A 24,286-nucleotide genomic window follows, 5' to 3' on the forward strand; every position below is an offset into this window, starting at 1 on the left:
CCCCCCCCCCCCCCCAAAAAAAAAAAAAACGAGCCCAGGCGCCGTTCCCAAGCAAGAGTTTATTTGCGAGGAGGAGCAGCACCCGGCAGCGAGCTGGGCCCCTTCCCAGACACGGTGCAGGGCCCAGAGTGGGGCTGGGGGACACACACACCCAGGACCCCCCCCCTCCCCGGGGGGGCTGCTCCGCCGGCACCGAGCGGGGACGGTGGCACCGAGCAGCCTCCGGCACCCGGTTCCAGCGTGGCACGGGACGCCGCAAGGTGCCGAAGCCGAACTGGGACGGCGGTCGTTACCGCGACGCCGTCACGGGTTGCGGGGGTCGTGCCCGAGAACCGCAGGAAAAGGGGTTCAGCTCCGAGAGCATGGTGTCACCTCGAGATAACCCTGCTCCCCCAAAGCCAGGCAGTAGTGTCGGGAACGCAAATTACAGCTCGTCCGGCTGTTTCCTTTGAGGGCCGAGGACAAATGTCCACTCTCGGGCTGACATGGACGTCTCTGGTCTGGTCCCAGTCTCGCAGGGGCTCACGGAGTGGTTTTAGCTGGTCACGCGCGTGGGAACACGGCCCACGGCATTTCCCGGCAGGGCTTCGGGGTGTGCAATTCAGTCGGCGTCTCCCTTTTTGAAAGGGGGGGATTGAGCGCTGCAGATTTTAGGAGGGGAGCAGAGGACATTGCTGAGGGTTCAGCAACGCCGTGAGTCCGCCTCCCCACGCCAAAACACCCCAGCGCTTCTCCTTCCAAGCAGCCCAGTTTTTCGGGTCAAGAAAGAAGTGATTCGAGGCAGCCCAGCCTCAAAAGCATCCATAAAGGGATAAGTCAGCTCTCGCAGATGGCAGGGAAGCAGAAAGGCTGCTCACGGACTGGGGGGAAACCACACGGATCTGGGTCTGTCACTGCTCCGCAGCGAGCAAACCTTGGCCGCCGTGGATGAGAAGACAAAGCAGGACCTCCAGTAGTGTGAAACCAAACCGTCTATGTACAAAACTCCTGCCCAGCGTCACGTCTCTCCGCTCGCTGCCTCGGGGAAGCCAGGCTGACTTATCCCTTTACTGGTGGGTGCTCAGCCCCACGGCCGGAGTCAGGAGATCTCGTTGCCGAAGACCTCGAGCACCAGCGGCGTGAGCTGCATGCTGTGCTCGGGCTGGAAGGAGAGGCAGCGGTACTGCTTGGAGTGCTCCTCGTTCAGGCTCCGTAGGTCAGCCAGCTTCTGGATCATCTTGGCGTAGAGCAGGCGGCTGCCGGGAGGAGGGTGCCTGCAGCGGATGTAGGTCTGGAGGATCTCCGAGAGACGATCCTGGAGGGATTCCACCAGCGAGGTGTCCTGCACGCCTGGGCGATCTAAGAAACACCACGGGTGCAGGGTGACTCCCTTCCCTTTTCCCAGCTGGCCTCAATAGAGAGGCAGGGAAGGGTGAATTTTTGGGGACACAGCCAAAACCTGGCAGGTTAGCGACCCTGCAGCATGAGTGTGCTCTCACCTGGGGACAGGATGCAGATGGCCATGAGGAGCACGTGCTCTTCTTCGTGAAGGTTCAGCTTCTTCAAGCCAACCTGGAATTTCACGAGCGGCTCAAGCAGGTCCATGCTGTGGCCGGCTGGGAAGAGAAAGGACCTTTAGCACAGCCTGTTCTGGAACAAGATCTCCCACAGCTGAGGGACAAGCGTGGAGCTCGGCAGCTCCTCTTTCAGCACAGCAGAGAGCCGGGACAGTGGAAGAGGACTTTCGATATAGCTTAAAGCATGTTGGTTTTTAATTGTACTTTTCTCCCTAGTAGTTTCTCTGAAGCAGGAGATCATGGAGCAGATTTTGCTTTTGAAATCCACAAAGACAATTAACCTACAAATGTTTTGCCTCCTTATCACCACTTCCACACTGCACTGTGTCCTGCACAAGCATCACAAACCCCACCTGGTGTGCCCAGAGCCCTCCCTGCAAGCAGCTCTCTTTCCTGCGCTCCGTGGGTGCCAGCTGCCCCACGCCTGGTCCCCACGCGCTCCTTGCTCTGCCTGGTTTCCCTGGGATCGCGCTGGGGGATCTCTGCCCTTGCACTAAGGATCTTGGCAACCCCAGGTTACTCTAAGGCTCTTCCAAGCGCAGGGAGAGATTTAAGGTCCATATGTATCATCTGCGCACCCTGTTCTCTGTGCTGGTCCCCAAGTCTAAAAGTGGGGGAGTTTTAGGGCAGGATTCACCACCTTTCCTAGCAGAAAGGCTTCCTGGCTGCAGAGCAGCAGCGGTGAGAAGGCACAGCAGCTTTCCAGCCCTCACTGGAGCTCGGAGCAATCGGAACTCAACCCCTGATGCACGGCAGAGGACTTGAAGACAGCTCTGAGCTACAGCCATGCCCTGGCTTTGCTTTTCTTCAGGAGTTAACGGCTCTTTCCAGCCATCCGGCATGGCTGCGGCATGCACACGTGTCCCGCAGCGCAGGGCTCGGGAGATGAGAGAACACGGCTGATGCCGGGACGGGTGTCTCAGCCCAGCCGTGACACCACCAAGGTGCTGGTGCTGCCGTGTACCGCAGCCGTGCCGCCTGGCAACACGTCCCTGCTTGCTGACTACTCAGTCTGGGATTTTTGCATCTGAGTTTAAGGCTGGGATGACATTCTTAGCCCACAGCAAGCAGGAGAGTGTCTGGCAGCCTTTACCTTGGGTGACATCGCTGATCCTGTACTTGAAGTCATTGCTGCCGCAGGTCCACGTCATGTCCTCGAGGGTGAAGGACTGGTTCGAGCGCAGCATGATCACCTCGATGGCGCTGGATTTCAGCAGGACAATCTGGTCCTCTGCTGCCAGGTCCCTGGGCAGGGGGAAAAGGGTGATGTGAGACATGTCCAGTGAGCAAAGGAGCAGAAACCTGCCACCCATGTGCCAGGTTCTCCATCGGTAACCCAGTCCCTTTGCTGGGGACACCCCAGCTTCTCCCTCACCCCAGGTTTCTTGGTGATTAAGCAGCAGGTATTTCTGCAGCTACTTTTATTGAGTGGCACCACCCAGCACCCCGGGCACGAGCGTGGAGTTAAACAGGACCTGAGGTCCTTCAAAAACCAGAATGGGGACTGCTCACATGGCCTCAAGCAGCTTAGGAGCTCAAGCATTTTGCTGACAGAGTCTAGGTGAATCAAGGTAGATAGGAGAGGAGTAACCCCAGGAAGGAGGAGAGACAGAAAACGTGAAAGTAGGAACAGACCTGGGAAGGGAACAGAGCCCAAGGGACAGCTGTGAAGATGAAACAGAGAAAAATGGTCTGGCTGTGAAGGATAGGACGGGATTCCTGAGAGTGGAAAACCGCCATGGACATCGGATCTGGGATCAAACGTCTCACCTGAATCCTGGGATCATTTTGGCAAAGCCAATCACCTTCTGTATGCTGTAGCTGACCAGGTCGGCCAAGTGCGGGAGCATGGAGAGGTGGGAGAGGTCGATGTTCATGGAGGAGCTCTCGTCATTCTCCTCGGAGAGGACCAGGTTTGAAAACATCTGGGGCTCCACAGACTCTGGAGAGAGGGAGATGGTCAGAGGGTACCTCAGTTGTAGGCAAGACATTACGGGTGAGGGGAACGATGCCAGCCCGCAGCAGGAATGGCATCCATCCTGCCAGGAGGGCTTTGCATTGCATTTAGGCAGCAGGACATGAGGAACAGGGCTGAGAGCAGTCATTTGCTGGCTGCCAACAGCATAAAGTTTTTTGCACTGGGGCCTTTAACTCCTCTCCTGTGCTGTGATCGAGTCTAACTGCAGCCAGAGCAGTGACGACGCAGCGCAGCGTCCACGTTCACACTCCTCTTGGCCATCCTGGAGGGCTCAGACACGGAGGTCTGCAGGGCCATGATCCAGCCAAGCACTTAACACTTTTTGCTCACAAAAAGCCTTTGCAACAGCCCCAGGAGGGTCTTACAGTTAAATAAGCTCCCCAGAAGAGGTAAAACAAAGGTCTGAATGGCCAGACTGAGGTGAAGCTGCTGCACCTCTACCCCCCTCACCTATGGAGAGACGAGCGAGGTACCTGGAAACGTGCTGAAGGCATCGGAGCCAAAAAGGTCACTGGAGTCCTCCGACGACAAGTCCTGGGTGAGGATGGAGGAGGACCTTGCTGCCCCCCTGTTGCTGGGGTTGCTTCTCACGGGGGGCTGGAAGAGAGAGCAGGACATGAGGAACAGGGCTGGGAGAGCAATTTGGTGGCAGGCGTTCGCCTGCTGCCAACAGCATCAAGGTTTTTGCACTGGGATTTTTAACTCCTCTCTAATGAGAAGTGGTGGGATGAAATGGGTTTGGTGCATCTGGGCAGGAAATGCTTGGTCCTGTGCACGGGAATTGGGGTTTGCGTGCCCCAGACGTACCCGAAACTTGGTGAAGTCAGCGTACGTGGGGTCATAGGTTTTGCGATGAGCCTCAAGGAGGATGTCAATGACTTTCTGCTGCTCCTCCGAGAGTTTGGGCTTCAGGCTCTCCTTGAGTGCCTCCTCCTCCTTGCGCTTCAATATCATCTCACGCTTCCTCTGAACCTCCTCGTCCGTCAGGATGACTGCAGGGACAGGGAAAGCATCAGAAAGAGCTGCAGGGAAACAGGGACTGAAGCAACCCCAGGCTGCTACAGCCAGCGTCCCCATCACCTTGCTAATCAATTATTAAACACGCATCAACCCCATCCTGCTCCTGTCCTCGACTGTGGGGTCACGGCTTCCCGCTACGAGACCTGGACAGTTTATAGCCCACTTGGGTGCTGTTAAGCAAGGACCAGGTGCAATAAGGTCACGTCAGCGCTGCCATATGTCTGCTCTGCACTGCGACCTTGCTGTTTGCTCGGTGCTGTCAGGTGAAAGAAATCTTGATCCTGCAAGACTCAAGCCAGCGGGTTCATCTCACTCCAGCGCTGCTGTCAGTGCCTGACAACAGAGGGAGCCCAATGCGGCATCGCTCAGCCTCCTCGTCCGGCTGTAGCAGCAATAGTCTGGGTATCCAGCAACGCTTCTGCAGCATCGCAAGTATTTTTAAGTTAATGGGACATATAAACATAACCCCACTCCCAGGGTGGGTGTTTACGGCTTGTATTATGGGTGACAGCCTTCAGCAGCAGCCAAGGGTTGGACTCAAAGGCTATCAATATGCAAGGCTTCTCCCATTTATTGAGGGAAGGGGAGCATCCACAGGCAATTTGGGCTCAAGTCTTACTTTTATAAAAAGAGCTTAAAAACCTGAATAGCCTCACAGGGTTGAAAGAGAAGAAAAGCAACAGGGAGCCGCAATGATCTCTTGGGGAAGCAACCCCCCCCATCCTTGTAACAGAGTCACACATTCACAAAAGCACTCATTAATACACTCCACTGGCGGGTCCTAAAAATAGCAATGCCCATTCCTCAAGATGTTATTAGCCCTTTAACCAGTCATTAAAGAAAACCCAAGCACGTTATCTGATGACAAGGTGGCTTTCTGCCTGCCTTGGGCTGCAGAGATTTGATGCTGGGTGAGTCAAGGTGGAATTTGGGACGAGAGTTTGGTGAAGGGCAGTGGGAGCCACGGTCGCAGGGCTCGAGGCAAGGAACTGTTTGCAGCCCCTGCTCCCCTCTGCCACCTTTAGCTGACGGCATTTTTCCAATGCATTTTCAAACTTGCACAATCTCAGAGGGGACTTGAAGATCTCAGAGGCACAGGAACAACCGGCTCAGGCCGAAAGGTCGCTCCAATGATCAGCACATTATGGCCAGCTCTGCAGGGGACAGCATGACTGCTTGGGGAGAAAAATTAGGGTTTTGCTTTCTCCCGTCCTGGTTCTTATTACAAAAGCATTGGATCCATGTGGGCACTCCATGCAAGAAGGGAAACTGTTCAGACATGGGGCAGCATCTGTGAGGAAAGAGCCACATGGGGCTGGGAATGAGGATGGGGCAAAGAGTCAAGGGCTTGGGCTGTGGCCATAGTGTGCAAAGTCTTTGCCAGCATGACCTGTCCCAAGCATCGGGGCTTCAGAAGGGATTATTGCAGATGTCTACACCGAGCAAATCTCAGATCCTGCAAGTGAATCAATCCAAAATTAGGAAGCATCTGCAGAGCAGATCGGAAAGAAAAGGATGTTTCTGTGTTAGGGCAAGACTGCAAGGGAAATCAACTTGGGATTTCCCACCCACCTTTAAGAAATCCAGCCCTCAAACAGATTTGAAACAGTGAGGCAGCAGCATTTCTCACGCTGGTAGGAGTTGAAAACCAAGAGGATTTCCCAAAGCATCATTTTGGCGGGGGAGCAAATGCTGGCAAGGTTTGTTCCCCGCAGTACTATCGCCTGAGGCAGCCAAGAGTTCCCTATACAGGGTCTATGCAACAAAGGATCCAGTTTCCCACTATGTCCCAGGGCTGCTGGCTGCACCAAAGCTCGGCAGTGCTGCACATTGCTGCGCATCCATTGCCAAACTGCCAGCAATGTTGACAGAAAGGGACGGCAGCAGGTCCTGGGTTTGGTGTTTAATGCTCTGATAGGACTTGCTGGAGCCTACAGGAGACTAAAACCCAAAGGAAGCCCTGCAGGTGTTTAAAAAAATCAGATAAAAGGAGAATTGTGATTCCCTTCCAGCTTGTCTGGTGTTGCGAAGGCCAGTGCCATGACGCAGCGGTACTTGTGCAAGCCACAACACAGCCCGGCATCGGTGCTGCGGATTGAGAACCACCCCCGGCGTTTCTGGTGAAATCATTCCTGGTAATGCTGGGGAGCAGCAAACCTGAAACGCACCTTGCTTGGCTGTGCCGGAGGAACGGCTTTTCGGTAGGACCGGGGGTAACGTGGACAAGGGGTGCCAGCATGGTGACTTGCCTGCTTTATAAAGATCTGAGGAAAAGGATTTGACCCTCAGTTGTACTCACAGGGGGATGGATGTTGCCCACCACATCCCTGCCTGCCTCCAAGGGGAATACAAGACCGGGAAGTGGCTTGATGCCTGCACCTTCCACTTGACATCCCAGCTCTGATCTCTTTCCAAACACTGAGCTGGAGACATCCAGCCACAGACTCCTGGCACAACCGACGACGTGGCTGAGCGTTTGTGGGCTGCCCTGACCCAAAGTCCGTGCACAGGCTGAGATAACATCTGGCCATCGCTTCCAGACAGATGCTGGCCCTCTTTGTGAGACACCACAAGGCAGCAGGGAAGGCCACGGCCGACACCGAGGGTAGCACACGAGGACGCAGCCGGCCGGGTGAGGATACAACCCTGCAACCCCAGCCAAAACCAGGGGCTTGGAAGTGCTGGAGGATGATACGGAGCAGCACGGAGGCAGACTCGCTCTGTCAGGCGAGGAAAGAGCAGCCAAACATAAAGCAAAAATGAAGTTTAGGAAATATCAAGCATGAAGCATGTTCGCTGGATGGAGTTTGAGCATTTCATTGAAGCTTGAATGGTGGGTGCTTCTGCCTGCCCCAGCTGGAGCCAGGGACAACTGTCCAGCCCTGGGGGTGCAAAAAGGCCCCTGGTTGTTCCCCCACCCTGGGACAGCCTGCCCGGCACAGCCATCACGGTGGGGTGGTATTTGGGATCTTGCTGGGACAGCGGCTGCGGTGAGGGCTGCAGAAACACCCCTTGCAGGAGCAGCTTTAGGGTGATTCACGGCTAGATGAGGGTCAAGCAGCAAAAGAAGCCGTTTAATATGCTGTAGGGACAAGGCACATGCATCAACGTTGGGAATCATCCCCTGAGCAGCCCTGCAGGGCGTTGTGACCCCACTTAGCTGCCAAGGATGCCCAGGATCACTCTGCACCAGTTCATGCAGTAAATACCCAGGATGCACCCTTTAAAACTGGGGAGCGAAGCCTAATTCATCCCTGCTGCTTCTCCCAAAACTGCACCTTTCGGCCCCACTGACCTGCCCCAAACCCCAGCTGTCACCACCCCGGGATGCCTTTGTCACTGGAAGACAGAGCCTTTCTAAAGGCGGCCAAATCCCTGCAGGTGTAATTGGCAGCACAGCCGACGGAGACAGGGATGGGACAAGGGGTGACACAGACAGAAAAACCAGATTGCACAACAGGAACTCAAACACTGCGATGGCTGGAGGGAGGGTAATGGGATGCTATGGGCTGGCTGGGTAGTGTGCATCTCCTACAACACGTGGGTTTGCACAGAAACCAGAGAGGAGGAAAGCTTGCAGCAATAGGCAAGAAGCAGCGATTTAAATCGCAGGTCCCAGACCCTTGCTGGAGCAAATCAGAGCAGCAACAGCAGCTGCAGGGCCCCCAGCTACTGCTCTTCCCCCCGCCAAGGAGGTTGTGTCCCTCCGACACAGCTGAGACATGACTAACCGAAGCGATGCTTGCACAGATTTCGGAAAGGGCTTTCCAGATGCTCAGCGCCTGCCGGCTTCCATGCCTACTCTAATTACAGAGGACGCTGGATGTTTATAGCGCGTCCTTCAAGCCCGTGGGGAGCGGAGACGCTTCCCAGCCAGCCTGCGAATGCCGGCCGCCGCTAAGTGACGTTTTCCTGGATGGCCACGACTCTCGCCTCCCTCTCGTCCTCCTGCTTTGCCTCTCGGCCAGTCTCTGGTGTCAGCATGGGTCCCAGAGGCCGGCATTGCACAACGCTGCCGTGCAGCAGCTCACAAGCTGGGGAATAACATATTCCATGTTTGGGGCAGCTGGGACTTTTTTTGCTCTGAGTATCACCGCCTATTCGGGGAAGCGGAGGAGAGCTGGAAAGGCCACCTCCCTCCTTGCTCACCCTTGTCCCGCAGTCCCACCCTAAACAACCGTAACCCTGCTGGCTACTGCTGCCCTCGCACTGCCTGCTCCCCTCAGCACCTCCTCTCCTCTCCTGACCGACCGGGGAAATTCCCCTCTCCCGCACAATCTCCTTCCAGTTTCTGCTCCTCTCCCTGGCTCCGAGATGACGGTTTGTTTTTTTTTCTCCTCCTCTTTGGGGATTTTCAGCACTGAGATCATAAATCGAGTCTCGTGGTGAGGATGCTGAGCATCAGCTGTGACTACAACCAGATGCCAGCAAGCCTTTTCCTTGGAAAAGGGGAGAGAAGATCCATGGGGTGCTGACTCCAGGCAAACTACAGACCTTGCTGCAGCACCAGGGAGGGTGATTAGCTGCAACGACCTTCTCTGATGTCCAAGGACCCAGCTGCAGAGGGACAAACCGCCCCAGCTGTGGGGACCCTCCCAAGGAGACTCACTGATTCCCAGCTGACTGGCACCACGACAAGCACAAAAAACCTCCCCGGCAGCAAATAAGGTGGCAGGGAGAGGATGAATTCAGTGCCATGAGATTGCTGCAGCCCCGGGGAGCCCGTGGGTCCCTCCAGCTGCTTGATTTGGTGATGCATAATTTATCTTTCTGTTTTGTGGCCACACCTTTAGACCGTCCAGGACAGACAACCTGTCCCCCATCCCTGTGTGAATACGCTGTGAACGCTGGAGAGCTGTTAAAGGCTGGGGGAGAAGGTGCAGAGACACTAAGAGAGGTGAATCACCCAAAGGTTATGGGTGGCTGCGGAGCCCAGGTCCATCTAACGCCCTGTGCTTTGGCCAACGTGGCCCCGAGGGACGAACGTCCCTTCTTGAGCTCCAGGCAGTTGGCAAAAGGCAATTTTGCAGGGCAGAAGGAGTAACTTCAGCATTTCCTTGCCACCCAAACCAGTGCCAAAGCAGGCAGGATAGTCCAGCAACAGAGTCTTCGCCCCTCTTTAAAGTACGTTAGTGCTAAGCATCATCCTAGGAGAAACCAGCAGCAAGCAGACAGGGTAGCCGGAGGCATCCCTAGGTTGGAGACCTGCCCTCCTTGTAGCCATCCGAAGGGAAACCGCTCCCGAGGGTGGTGAAAGGAGCGTTCCCAAACACCATGGCTTGGGCTGTGAGGTGGATTTCTCCTCTGCCGATCACACACCCCACAGCCCCGCAAGCTTGCCCTGCGCTTTACCCTGCACAGATAAGACGGGCGGAAAACCACAAATATTTGTTAACATTGGCTGCAGACAACTTGGGGTAAACCCAGGCGTTGCGGCAAGGCTATAAATCCTGCTCCAGCCTTATGGCTGTAACCTCAGCTGCCCTCCAGCTGCCACCTCCTCCCCTCTCTGGTCCCTCCTCAGGGGACAGTGGCCACCCTGACGTTGTCCCCAGCTCCCCAGGGAGCGCCGGTGGCTCAGGGCTTTTGCGCCGTACGAGTTTGAACTCGCATGATCCCTTCGCCTTTCTGTGCCTCCCTCACAAGCACTGGTTCCTCCAGCCCATCACCACAACGCCTGGTCCACAGGTTCGGCTGCACCCAAACATGGACCATGCGTTGGGAAGCGACCCTTGGCATGGCCATGCTGCCACTGGTCTCAGCCCTGCGTGTTTTGGGCTGGAGATGATGTCTAAAATCATCCAGACCATACAACCACCCCACACTCCAGGGATGGAGAAGGGTCTGCCTTCACCAGACCCCAAATTAACACAGGGACAAGGTCTGCCGGGGTTTGCCCTCTTCCTCCCCCTCTGTATCACACTCTCATTTCTGCTTCGGACTCAGATCCCGTCGGCAGCGGGGTCAAACTTGCCCAGCCTTGCCCATGGGGCTCCTCATCGCCTTCAATGACAGCCTGGGGAAGACACAAACTCCCCTCAAGAGGTTCAAGATCCCTGATTTGACCTAAAAATAACAGCAGCACACCTTGTTCCCCTTCATTTAACCATCAGCAAAGTCCACAGAAAGGCTATTTTTAGTCTCCTTAGGTTAGGTTTTGTTAATCCAGTAACAGTTTGCTAACAGGGTCGCTTATAAGTTAACTCCTGCAGAGAGCACATGCATCCCTGGGACCTGGCCCTGGCCGGGGTGCAAACATCTCACGCATTGCTGTCACTGAATTTTCCACTCTTTCCTGGGTAATTAACTGGTGCAAGTCAACACATTTGCCTCATTAGCAACGGCTACGGACCGCACTGACTGGCTACCATGGGCTCACACGTCCACGTGCTCACCCAAAACATGGGTACACATGGTGTGTTATATGGTCTTTTTCTCCCTCTTCATGGGACACAGCTGGTAGTTTGAAAGAAGATGATCCAGGGGCCTTCTCTTCATCAGGGTTCTGCTCAATCTTTGGGACAATTGGAAAGTTAGGCATTTTTTTCTGCAAACACCTACAAGTTCCGATTTTCTGGAGGACCCGGGTGCTTTGGTGGCACTCTGTGACATCGAATGCTGGTTGCTCTCTGCTCACCACGTAAGGAAATGAGCATCACTTCCATTTTCCAAATTTTCAGGTCCATCAATCATTCGACATGACGTCCTGTTTGCAATGTCTCCTAGCAGAAGGCTGTTATTTTGGTTTGAACACTACCCGAACACCAGCCTTCTCCTGAAGACTTAGGATGTGGAAAGCATGTGTACGTAGGAGGAAGTGTGTCAAACAGATTTTATTTTTAAAAGCTGCTTATCTATAAATATAGTTGAAGAAAATAAATATTTGGACAACATTAGTGTGTTTGGATTGGGTTAAAAACTACTTTACTTCCCTCTGCTATTTACTTAACTCTCTGCTGTGCACGTGGCTGGATGGACGGACCTAAGTTGCAAGCATAAGGGCCCAAAAAAAAAAAGCCCAAGAGGTATGGCAGAGCAAAATGCAAGCCAGTCCCACGTTGATGAAATTACTGTCACTGTAGGGAAGCTTATTCAACTCTCCCCGTTTGGATGCAGCAAGGAGCATGCAAAAACGCGTTGGAGAGGACCATGACTTTGCACAGGCATGACGGGACTCAGTCAGTGTAACCGGGAGGTAATCAGAAACAGCCCGGATGCTCTGGCTAAGCTGATGTCCCCAAGAGCCAGCAAAGGCAACTTGGCTCTGATAAAAGCAACTCTCCAGATTGCTAACCACCACCGGAACCGCCTCAATCATTAAATGAGCTCCTTTCAATCATTACCCACCATATCCCCTGCCCTTTGCATCCTCTTTGAATGCTCGTAGGGCTTTCAGGCTTTACTCTCGCATGCCTTGCCTTCTGCACAACACATTAATTGAGAAGAAAAAGGACAACACAGCATGAAGCCGGGCCGTTCCCCACGGGATGCGTGTCCGCATACTCACACTCTTTCATCATGCCGATGTCCACGCAGCGCTTCAGCCGACACGCCTGGCAGTGACGCCGGTTGTCCTTGGTGATTTTGCAGTCACCATTGAATGGGCACGTGAACATCGCTTTCCTCTTCATGCTTCTCCTGGAAAAAAAATGGAAAAAAAAACCCATCTTGGGTCAAGTCAACACCATTTTGACTGTGCAAGAGGCTGCTCCAAACATCAGGAGGAGATGCAAGCACAAATTCAGCTCTCTGGACAGCAAACTGCTGGAGAGGGATTGCTAAGAGGATGCTGGAAACATTTCTGACCTGACTGTTCAGCTCAGCGGGTCGCTCGAGAAGACTAAGTTGGAGAGGCTGTACCTGGTTGGTTGCGTCTACAGGTTTGATCTTAATGGTTCGGGCATTGCTAGACAGCACGGAAGAGAACTTCTTACAAGGACACAGCTGAGGGGTTCAACCATAGGTAAAGTAGGTTTCTGGTTTTGAACAGGTATTTTGAAGGCCAAAAGAAGGGTGGAAGGATTGTAGAGAAACCCCCACCAGCAGCAAAAGAAACCAGGATGGAGGCCGGTATGTACCAAAGCAGCCCATGTTATTAAATATTTACCAGCCTTTAAAGCCTGGCTTTGCTAGAATAACTGGCTGGAGCACGTGTTTGTGTGTGCAGGAGAAAGAAATCTCACTGCAGGATACAAGAGAAACAACACTTAACATAATAACCCTCTCTTCCACCAAAACCACACCGTGCCACGTTAATCCACTGTTGCAATCGGGACTGTAAACCTTCCAAGTACAAAGGGTCAAGGCCAGAGCTCCCAGCAAAAACTCGCCTTTCTGCAGGGCCATCCTGCGCGATTTCCACTAATGACACATTACAGGCATAGCTGAGCTGGTCCATTAAGGGCGGTTTCTCCTCTGCATTCGGAGATGCCGAGTCTTTGCTTTGGAGAAAGTTACTCAATGATCTGCCATCAGCCAGTGAAGCTTATGTCTGGATTTGCAAGTATTTCTAAAGGTGCTGCTCACTTTAAATGAAGAGGTGATTTTGAATGGAGGTAAACCAAACCCAGGGCGCCTCCAGGCTGGAAAGTCAAAGTGAGGATGTTCAGAGGCGTAAATGGAGCAGAGAAGCAAAACCGAGATACAGTTCAGGTACAACAGTAAGAAATCTGCCACCAAGTTAATGATGTATTTCAGCACTGGGATGGAGAGTTTCCTGCTAGAAAGAGTTGCTCTTCTAGCAATAAAATCCCTCCACGATGCTGAGCTGATGGTGCACGACCCCTGCGCTCTGCGGGCAAACAATGTGGATGTACCAAATTGGGTGGCTGCAGGCTGAGAGGGCGATGGCAGGGGGGCCCCTCCAGCCCAGGAATGGCGCCAAGCCTGCGCTTATAGGGTATAAATATAAAATATGTTCTTGGGCTGCAGACCCGAGCAGCACGTAGCATGCAATTAGAGGCTATTTTAGAAAGGGAGATGTAAACAAAGAGGCTTTACTCTCCCTTCACCTAACATGAATAAATGCATTTAGGAAAATTAATACAGGAGAGGCGGATGGCAGAGCCCTCCACAACCTGCCTTACACTAAGAAATTCCTGTTTCACCCAGCAGCCGGCTTTCAGTTTGTCGCTTTTCTTTGGGTTTTCCCCTTCCCCCAAGACCAGCAGGACCTTTGCTGTCCCAGAAACGGGGACAAATGTGGCCCAGCTCAGGGGCAAATCAGGATTTGAAACCAGACACCCCAACATCTCCCAGTTTCGGTGAGCGCCTCTGTTTTTGAGCATCTGGGGCAGGCAGGCGGCTCGCCTTTTCCCCCGTAGCCCACGGCAAGGCTGGGGAATGCAGAAACAAGCCAGAGAAACACGAGGCCCTCGGGCAGGGAAAGATGTCCTGTGTGCAAGGGCAAGCCAACATTACGGGTTTGGTATGAAAATTGCAGTTTATTCGAATACAGGGTGGCTGGGCACAACAGAGGGTTTTTCTAAGCAGCCACTTCTCTGCCCCAAGGGTCCACGGCTCTCAGCTACGAGGGGCCGCGAGTTACACCAGCAGCACAGAGGAGCAGCCGGCCGTCCCACACTGGGAGCTCACGCCGTCTGGCTCCGGTGTATTTTTATAAAGCCCGAGAACTAGCCATTTCAAGGCTCGTTTAAGATCTGTGTCCCAGGCAGGCTGCCGAATGTTAAAAATAACGAGATCCCTCCCTGCGCAAAGCCAGCCCGCGGGTGAGAGTAAACACGGCCACAGCAAGGGAAGCTGGGGTTTGCCGAGCAGGGAGTGATGTGCTCCGAGGTCGGGGTGGCCGTACCTGGTGGGAGAAATAGGGACAGCATTCCCAGGGATGCTCTCCAACATGACTCACTGCCTGCAAATGCAGTATGGCAAAGGACAGGCTGCTGTGCACGGAGGGGTGATGTCCATCGCTCACCGGTGCTTGCGGGGTGCCCATCCCACAAGGACAGAAAATGCCCATCTGGCTTTATTTCATGCAACAGATCTGGAGAGCACTCCAGCCACAGCGAGGACTGCGATTTGCCTAACTCCAGCTCCACAAGTCAGGAAACCTGATCGTTAACCACCCCCTGACTGCAAAGGTTGAGCTTTGTGCTTGGTTTTTGGTAGATATATGCCTGACAGTCCTACCTAGTGCACTGGGGAGAAAGCAAACCCCAGTGCCTCTATGAAATGGCTTTTAGGTTATCAGAAATGTGGAGTTACCTAAAAGCCAGATGGTGAATAGCAGCCCTGACAGCCCCCACCAGAGGGAGGGCAAAGCCTGGTCCAGACCTGCATCATGTGGCAGGTATTAGTGCTGTGCTCTGTCCTTCCCCTTTACCAGACAGGGCTGATCTTCAAAGTAACTCTTTCTGAGTTTTTTTTATTAGCAAACTGGGCTTTCAATACACACAAAACTCCCACATTTGCAGAACCTGTGAGATAACATTTCCTGACAGCTACGCTACTCATAACCAAACCCCGCAGTGGCCTTCCTGGCACAGCCTTTCTGTCACCCACCACCAGGCTAATAGGCGAGGAGTCATTTTGGCACCCAGGCTGCAGCAGAACCACCTCTCAAAACCATCACAAACCACTTGGGGTAGGATAATCCCCTGTTTCTCCCCCATTACACCTACACAGCCCTCCAGGGAAGCCCCTCGGTACTCCAACAGTCAAGTCAACAGCAGGAGCGGAGCTGCAGCTCTCCGACACCCATTTTGCATCTGTTTGCATTTTCTCCCCCAAATCCTGCCAGCTCCATCCCCCACTTCTGAGCCCAGGAACGCTCCAGACAACTGCACTTTGCCTTGAAATATCTTGAGACCCCTGGGGAAGGAGGAAGAGGGGATGGATTTATTTTAAAAGTTTCATGTAGAACATGGCAAAGAACTGGGGAGGAAGGATTACAGGAGTGGGGGATGCAGTGATGCAGACAGGATGGGTGGGGACTTTGTAGGTTTTGAAATACCCAGAACCTTTTTCCAAGCAGCTCTGCTATCAATGCCCAGTGTCATTGCACCAGGGGAAAACTAGGACTGTAGAAGAAACTAGAGAATCCACGGATGCTTCAGCCAAGTCACAGCAGAATAAATCACTCTGGCTTAGCTGCTTTTTAAGAGCTCCTGAGCAAACAGTAGAGCTCAATAAAAGGCTACTGTTGCCGTTGGCATCATTATTAAACAGCAGACTTTGAAGCCAGCGGCCAAAGGTTGCCTCATGTCTGTTTGTGCTGCAGGTTACACACACGTTTGAGCACCCAGAGGTGCCAATAAACTCCTAATGCCATTTATAGAGTCATTAAACCCAGGACCTCCTGGGGGACTTCACACTGGGGAATCATGTCACACAGTACATCCCCAAGGCAGGTGAGATCCACCTGGAGATCTTCCAGCAGTTCTGCTGTCACCCCGGCGAGGCAAGGCTCAGGCTGCACTTTGCCGCATCCCTCTGCGACGGTGCACAAGGTCCTGAGTACGCAGGAACCAGTCTCAGTCCAGCCCACAGAGGAGGCAAAGTCACGTCTACAGCCTGAGCACACTCAGCAAAAGCTGTGAAACCTTCCCAAGATTTTGCTGCTGCAGTTCGATATTCACAGCTACTCAACCCCTTTTAGCCCCTTCCAGCCAAGGCTGCGAGTCTGACGTCCCAGGTAAGTGTGATCAGCCACTCTAAACTGATACCAGCAAAAGTTGAACAACAGCAAGTGCACGCAAGCACAGCCTGTTATAAAACCCAAGGTGCTGGCAGAGGGATGCACAGCTTTTCTAGGAGAGTTTTAGGGGTCCAGGCTCTTCCATGGCAGTGCTGCTATATTTTAATGCAGAAGGCACTTCGACACTGTGGCAGCTGCAAGCATTAATTCAGTGATGGAAAATGGCATGTAAACAAGCCTGTGTAAGCCAGAGGGAATACACCAAGACCTAGCTTGGGGAGAGCGTGCCTGGAAAGCAAGATCAAAAAAAGTAGTAAAAGCCTTAAATTGAAAATAAAGGCTTTATATGGGGCATGAAGGGCTAGCTGAAGATGAAAGCTTTTCATGTCATTAAGATGTCTGTTCAGAAATACTGTCACAGTTGTACGTCTTGCATGATTACAACAGTGCGACAATAGAGATGGGGAAGTGCAGCAGCAGGGCTCACAACATTAGTGCAAGAGCCACATCACACCCAGGAAGGGTTCGTCAAGCAGCACTGGCCATTTCAGAGGTCAAAACCAGACCATTGCCTCTGCATACAATGGGGATGGTAAGGTCAGGGACACCAGACCAGAGTGCAGAAGAGAGCACCTGAGAATTACTCATTTAGTGGTAGTAATTGAGGAAAATGTTGTTGCTCAGGTTGGCCAGGCTTCAAATCTGCCCTGTTCAAAAACAGACTGCAAGACTGTGGTATGTGAAAACCCCCATCTAGCCCTGAAATTCCTGCAAGAGGAGGAGTTATGACTTTGCTGTGAAAGTTCAAGCTCTGGTTGCTGTAACAGCCCAGCTCAAGGTGTAAAGCTGTGCACTCCAGTGTTTGCAATCCCACAGCCACCTGTGCCACCATCTCATTACAGTGCAAAATACTTAAGCAAGGCTTTTCCCAGCCAGTCCCTTGCCAGTCATTATCTTGTTTCATTTCACCAGCGCTTAGTCATTCTCTCACTTGGTGCAAGCGATCTGAACTCCCACGTGAATTGTTCAGCACCATCTGTATGGGAGCATCGCCTTGACAGACACAGGGGTAAAACCGAGCTGCTAACAAATATCCACAAACCTCCCCAGACTCAGAGACCCCAGCAGCTTTCAGAGCTGTTTCTGCCTTGCTGAGGGTCAGCTTGACACCGCTCAAGACTCCCACCTGACACTGGAAAAAAGCCTCAAAACAGCTGCATATACAGCCTACGGCTACTTTAAACCCCCAAGAGCCAGAGTGGTGACTGAAAGACTGCCTGATTTTGGAAAGAGCTTGGTGCCCACTCCAGCAGGTGGGCAGAGGACCCCATGCTCATACACAAGTGCACAGAGCTTCAGAGCAGACATTAGAGGCAGCTTGCTTTAAAGAATAGAAGTTTGTGGCCATCATACCAGTTTAGTTTCAAAGATGGCTAGTTTCTGGTGTATTTTCCCAGGTGCCATCCATAGTGTGCTAGAGCCTCTTACACCCCTGCCTATACAGCACGTGGAGGTCTGCAAGGCTCCCAGACAGATGGAAGTCTCTGGCTAAGGGGAAAACAACATATTTCCCAGTAGCAGGGTGCCACAGCAAGCCACAAGAAGGGAAATAGTTTGTGATCTCTCCATTATCAAGATTTGCAGGCATGTCAGCTGTCTGCAATGCAGGCACAGGTCTGGCAAGGCTGTCTGCAGCCCAGCTTTGCAGGGATGCAGGTAACTGGAAGAGCAGCCAGGCAGCACCCTGCTGATCAGACCACCTGCTCCTCCAGGCTTGCTGGTAAGATTCCTCCTCCCCAAAGACCCTCACTCACCTGAAGAAGCCCTTGCAGCCTTCACAGGTCATGGCATTGAAGTGAAAGCCAGTGGCTCTGTCTCCACAGACACCACAGATACGGGGCACGTTCCTGTCAAACTCGCCAGCTGGGTCAGAAAGCGATGTGCTAGCAGCCATGGTCTCCATGTCTGGGAGAGCAGAGAAAGCCAGGTATTTATTTTGTAAAGCTGTCACAGCTTTACAAAGAGCAAATTGGATGCAAATAAAAGGCTTTTTCCTTGGCTTCAACACTGTTTGGCAAGAGAAACTTCTCTGTTCCCTTTGGCTCTGTGCACCAACACCACCAAAAAGCAGGTTCTAGCCAGTTTTTAGTAAACGTACACATTTGCTCATCTACCCAGTAAAACCAGGACTGATGCCCCCTTCCCATACCCCAACCTTAAACACAGCACAGACCATGCTCACAGTAGTTTGCTGTGCTTCAGTGGAAGAACTCCTATAGCCCACCCCAAACCCAGATTGTTTTTCTCCCTCTCACTCCTTCGCATTTGTTTTCAGAAAGCCTTGAAGGGACCAGAATTCACCCAGATCGATGCTGTGAAACCACAGGGAAAGAGGTCATGCCGCCCGTACGCTGGTGCAGAATTTCCCTTGTGCACTGACAGGAAGCGGCACCAGCACACTCATGCCAGCTCCCGTAAGTGAGAAAAATCCCAAATACAAGTCAAGTGAACGTTGTTTTAAAAAAAAAATCTTCAACAGGGATGTAAACAAGGGAGGGAGGAAATAGTACTCCCAACGCAGATCGCTGAAATGAATATTAAAATGAAGCTTTTAATAGACTTTCCCTGGCTTACAATATCCACTGGTAGAAGTCTGTCTGCTATTAGAAAGACCAAGTATCTAAAAGCACTGGGAAAATAAAGGTTAGAAGTTTTCACAGTGCAAAATCTTGGTAAAGACCACACTGAGACTGCAGTTTCAGATGGCACCATCCAGTAGCTCAGTAGAACAGGCTGTGTTTGTAGCTCAGCTTACCCTGTGAGTTCTCAGCAGCTCCCGTGCCTCAGTCTCCCCGTACACAGGGCAGAGTTACCCCTTCTGCACATCTCAGGATGAGAAATTTTAAGTTGATTCAAGAGCTTCAAACAAGCCTTTTTTGTTTGTTTGTTTTAAGTATGGCTAAATGTTTTCTCAAGAGGCACTGCAGATAGCTGCAGCATGCTGCACTGTCTCTAGTCTGTTTTCAAAAGGCTTTTAGCTGGTGCTGGAATTGTCCTGTGTAAAATACTCTTTATCAGTCACTCAGTAACTCCAGACAGTGAGTCTGGAGCAAAAGTGAATTCAGAAAAAAGCAAGAGGACAACCCTACAATTTAAGTCTCACTCTAAGTCTACCAGCCTGCTATTGCTTGATCCCAGTAAAGCCTGGACTCCTCTTGATCCCCTGCCAGGGTAGAGCAGCTCTGCAGAGCTTGCACACAAAGCCCAAAGGCCCTTCGGCCAGCAAGTAATGTCCCTGGAGGACCTGGGGACGTATAGCTCCCAAAGCAACTCCAGGAGCTTGGAGTTTTCTCTGATCTTGGTCTCACCTGTACTTCACCTGAAACTTAGCACAGCCAACAGTCCTAGTCACCTATACTGCTTGGAGAAAGCCCCCAGGAAAAGACAGACACAACCCCAAGGACAACATCCTCTGTGCGGAGGAGGGTTATCACTTACCTGTATCTGGAAGATATGCCATGCTCTGCTGGTGCACTTCCCAGGAGCTCTGGAGCTGGGACATGGAGCCACCTGCAATTAAAAAGACAGACAGGACACAGTCCGAGACAGCTCAAAACATCAAGGTCGATGAGTCAAAGGAGAGTGTCCGACTGCACGCCCTGGTCCCGGCTCGCTCCAGCCCCTTGGCGAGACGTAAGCACCATGCCCGGGGTGGGGTGACCTTGAAATAGCCTGCCAGCTCGGGTACCACTTGTCTGGTTCCCACACCACCTCCTCACCGCGGAACCGTGGGGAGATATCGCAACACCCCGGCCACCCTCCGTGCGCTGGCGGGTTGCTAAGGGAGCCGGAGGAACGCACTGGTGAACGCAGCGGCCACCCTCGGCGAGGGCAAGGGCACAGGAAGGAAAGACAGCAGGAGGTGCTCAGCTCGTTCCTTTAACCTCAGTAATATTTTCCTATAAATTTAAATTTCACAATTCAGCCTGCCAAGCGTGCAGCAGCGTGAGACCCACTGGCTTGCATGGGATGGCATAAAGCAGAACTGAATGGCTGCTATAAACATGGGTCCTCCTGCAACAGAGCATGCACGCTCAAAGTCAATGGGATCACCGCAGCACTGAGTATGTGGAGCTTTTCTTTGTTCTTCCAGCAGCTCTGCTCGTGGATGAGAAGCACCACACCGGCACCAGGCTAACAGTGTTGAGACAGAGCTAGGAAAAGGTTTTATTTAGGTGCTTAGCCTTCCTTGAGCTTCTCAAGGCCTGGCTAACCTGTATTAGCAACAGGGTGGTAAGTTGGCTTGTCCCCATGGGTCGCTCCACTGTTCAGCAGAGACTCACAGCCCTCAGCGATGAAGGTGCCACAACATAGGGCCAAAGCAAGGAGAGCTGTGGATGCAAACTGTGTCCCACGGCCAGTCAGCTCACAAAACGTGCCTCCAGCCAGAGGGTTTATTCTCCTTGAGTGCTGCGCTGCAGGACAGCGCTGCAGCTACCACCAAGGGTCACGTCAGGAGCGAACAGCCAAGAGCAGCACTTGCGGATGTCCCCCCGGGAAAGCAGCGCGCAGTGGAGCTTCTGGATCTGGGATAAGCCTGAGACTCACCCATGCTTGGCAGAAACCTGCTCAGGCCAGCTCCCAAGCACCCTCCCGAGCATCCGCCTCTGTTCCACCAGGTTTTGAGTTCCATAGGGGGAAGTAGGGCGCAGAGAGCCCCGAGCAGGCTCGCCTTCCTGAAGGGCTGGATTCCAGGAGTGCCAACAGCCACTGCATACTGGGCCATGGCAAAACACCCGCTGAGCTCCCAAACTGGAAGCTGCTCTGTTGGTCATGCAGGGCATCTCTCTCCAGCAAGCATCAGGGCTGCTTTTGGGTGAAGACCCTTGTGGAGACCTCAGCAAACCTCCTCCCTGCCATACAGACATCCTGACGCACCATTTAATACTGCCCCAGTGCTTTGTCTTGGTCCCTGCTCTACCACACCTTCCCAGGACCATGCATGGGGACACCTCCAGCATCATGAGGCAGGATGGGGAAAGCAGGTGCTGATGGCAACCAGTCACCCTAGGAGAGGTCTCCTCCCACCCTCATCATGCCTTTTGCTTTCTCCAGTTCTCAGTTAAAAAAAAGCAAGACATTATTTGGTCACCAGTGTTGTAATAAGTCTGTGCCAGATGCAATTCCCACATGGATGGTGGCACTGCTTCAACCTACCATCTCTGACTTCTTGGAAAACGTTACTCAGCCCCATAATGGAAGTGACGTCAGTGCGCGGGGTGGAGCGTGCATGGGAGTTTCCCTCCACCCCCATGAAAGGTCGCCCATTCATCAAACCTGACATTTAGCCTTCACCTCTTGGAAGAAGCAAAATAATCTGCATTAGAAGCACTGACCTCTTTCGAGCAGAAAGGTCAAACCAGTTTTGTGGCTGGTTATAGCAAAGTTGCATCAACCCAGTTATTGCCCCAGCAAAGCCCCGGGGTTGGCTCTGAGCAGCCATGCTTCGCTAAATCTAAGGTTTCCCATCACCTCATTCCCAAGGCACCAAATCCATGCATAGGTCAGGAAATTTCAACCTTCAGATGATCCTTCTTGGGGGTTTGTACATAGCTGTCACAGCAGCAAAGCTCAAAGAGCCACAAGATGCTGGCGGGGAAGGCTGCGTGATTGTAATTAGCAACCGGAACCCTCCACTGGGATGCTGCCAGATGATGCAGCAGCACAGAAGCCACCATGGTCAAGGTTTAAAGACATGGGAAAAGTTCACCTGCAGGGGACACCGAGAGGGAAAAACAGTGCAAATAAGCCAGCTGACTGCTGTGCAAAGGGCTCCAGTTGGTAGCTCGGCTCCAGCATCCCTGCCAGCAGCTGTTATTTAGTCCAGGGTTGCAATAGATCCCTCATACCTGGGAAGGCAAGAGGATGCAGCAAGGCAGAAGCAAGAGCTGGCCGCCCCTGTGTCCACCTCCCTGCCTTCCCCAGAGGGGTGACTCACTTCTGCTGGCCACCGGTGCCGGGAAGACCCAACCCAAGCTGGTGCCATGCCTCCCCCTCCGTCTGTCCCTGCGCACAGCCGGCGACGCAGCCGGCCCGTCTCCCACCGGCGTGGGACGGACCAGTGATGCAGCCCTTGCACACGCACAGCCTCCATCGCCGCAGCTGGAAGAGTCATTAACCCCAAGCAGGAAACATCTCCCGCTTTGGCCTCCAGCCTCGTCTGAGTAACCAGAGCTCCGCAGATGCGGACCAGGGGCAGGCAGCAGCTTCCCAGAGCAGGTGGCTGGTGGTGAAGCACGGACAGAGCCACACGCTGCTGGCCAAGAGCCTCGTGTGAGCAGCAGTTCAACAGCTGCGCTCAGGGAAAGCGGCACACAGCCGGGAAGATAGAACACATCTGCTAGAAGCAAAACAACGGTACAAGGGGGGGAGCATCCTCTGGAGGGGTTTGCCCTTCCCCAAACATAACCCAGCTTAAAGGCAACCAGGCAAGTCATCCTGAAAATTAGTGTAACAACCATTGAAAGCACAGCCCAGTGACCGTGGGGTGGCTGCAGGAGCACTGGGACCTCCAGTATGGGGTACAGGAGGGGCACCAGTGCCGCAGGACAAGAAACGAGAGCATGGAAAGTTACCTGCATGTAGAGGGAAACAAGCACAGTGTCTGCTCTTCTTCCTCCTTTACGCCGAGCCCAAAGGAGAATCCTTTGCTTTTAAGTCCGTATATATTTCCAAGTACCCTCAGTAACCACTCAGAAACTGGTAGGAAGTACTTTGCTGAGGTGTTTTCTCATGCTTTATCACTTTCCTTTTTCTCTTGCCAACTTGCAAAACTCACACTCACAGCTCATCAGGACTTGGCAGAAGGGAACAGGCTTCGGAGGATGACTGCTCCCGCCGAAAGCCTTAGTCACTCGCGTTCAGTGTCTGCACAGCAGCAGGTTTCCTTCCCAGCATCGCAGCACCAAACTGCTTCCTTCCTTCCACTAGCCACAGCAATAGCCAGAGCTGGGAATAACACGCAAGCTAAAACAAAACCAGAGCCAGAAACCAGTGCCAGAGGTGTGATGGGAGACTGGTTGTGGGGCTGCTGCTCAGCAGCCAGCTGGGCTTCAGATGCCCCACACTTCCCTGACGCACAAAGCCAGAAATACGTTTTAATGTGAATGTCCAGCATAAGAAATACCTAGAAGCAAGGCCAGGGCTTTGTCTGGCCAAGGCTACAGGTCTGTATTCAGCGAACTGCTCCCCAGGAGGTTCAGGCTTTGCTGAAATTTGGGGGAGAAACCAAGAAGTCTTTGGTGTTTTGAGACTACCATGACTAAACATTTTCAGGATGCAGAAAATAAACCATTACAATACTGTGAAAGTATTTGTCACATTCTCAGTATCCTTGTTGCTCTGTCAAAATGCATTTTTTTGTGAATTTATTTGCTAAGCAAGACAAACAAACAAAAAAAAACCACCTTTACCTGCATGGCCTTAAAGGAATAGGCTGGTTTCTGAAGTCTAAGTAAGTCCTCACCCTTGGCACTACTCTGACTTGCTGCTGAAGATTCTTAAGTCTTAGACAGACCCATTCATTTACATGGAAGTTTTACTATTTTCCTGGCTCGCACTCAGTTAACACCACTGTTGACATGTCAAAACAAAACGATGCTCCATGGAGTCTCTGCAGAGCCTCTGGCAACACACTTGCATTTTAAGAAGCTTTTTCCAGTACAAATCAGGCTATTAATAACATCTAGTTGCAGCATGCGAGCAACCCCTTTCTCTATTAAAAAAGGCAATTAAATAATTTCCTTCTGTAGCTCCAGGGAGCCCTGTTATTTAGCTGCTTTCCATGAGATTTATTAGACAGCGGATTGACAGTCTCCCAGGAAGATGAAGCACTGCTCCCACATGAGCCCAGCACCAGCCCATGCGTGGATGGTGGCTCTGCGTGTTGCACATGGATGGATGTAGCAGGTGAAGCTCCCTGTGCTGCTGCATGGTTCGATCCCTCTTGCCACTGCTTACCTTCATTTCTAGGTTGGAAGATTTTTTTTTTTTTTTTTTTTTTTTTTTTTTTTCAAAACC

General features: G+C 52.5%; 1 protein-coding gene across 1 annotated transcript; it reads right to left on the reverse strand.

Annotated features, from left to right (window-relative positions):
- Positions 1-610: 610 nt before the first annotated feature.
- Positions 611-19,777, reverse strand: VDR (vitamin D (1,25- dihydroxyvitamin D3) receptor). Its single transcript, XM_010565087.1, has 9 exons — positions 19,706-19,777; positions 18,022-18,172; positions 12,062-12,192; positions 4,342-4,526; positions 4,008-4,131; positions 3,327-3,498; positions 2,650-2,801; positions 1,479-1,595; positions 611-1,338 (listed from the first exon to the last, which is right to left on the reverse strand). Exons 1-9 carry the CDS (start codon positions 19,767-19,769, stop codon positions 1,079-1,081), a joined length of 1,356 nt encoding a protein of 451 aa, XP_010563389.1. The 5' UTR covers positions 19,770-19,777; the 3' UTR covers positions 611-1,078.
- Positions 19,778-24,286: the final 4,509 nt, after the last annotated feature.

The sequence above is a fragment of the Haliaeetus leucocephalus genome, unplaced genomic scaffold, assembly GCF_000737465.1.
Source record: "Haliaeetus leucocephalus isolate CR32 unplaced genomic scaffold, Haliaeetus_leucocephalus-4.0 Scaffold186, whole genome shotgun sequence".
Lineage (NCBI taxonomy): Eukaryota > Metazoa > Chordata > Aves > Accipitriformes > Accipitridae > Haliaeetus > Haliaeetus leucocephalus.

Coding starts and splice junctions, on each gene's coding strand:
- VDR (XM_010565087.1), bottom strand. CDS start 19,769: ATGTCCCAGCTCCAGAGCTCCTGGGAAGTGCACCAGCAGAGCATGGCA. Junction 12,193..18,021: donor GGCTGCAAGGGCTTCTTCAG/GTGAGTGAGGGT, acceptor TTTTTTTTCCAG/GAGAAGCATGAAGAGGAAAG. Junction 2,802..3,326: donor AAAATGATCCCAGGATTCAG/GTGAGACGTTTG, acceptor CCCCCTGCCCAG/GGACCTGGCAGCAGAGGACC.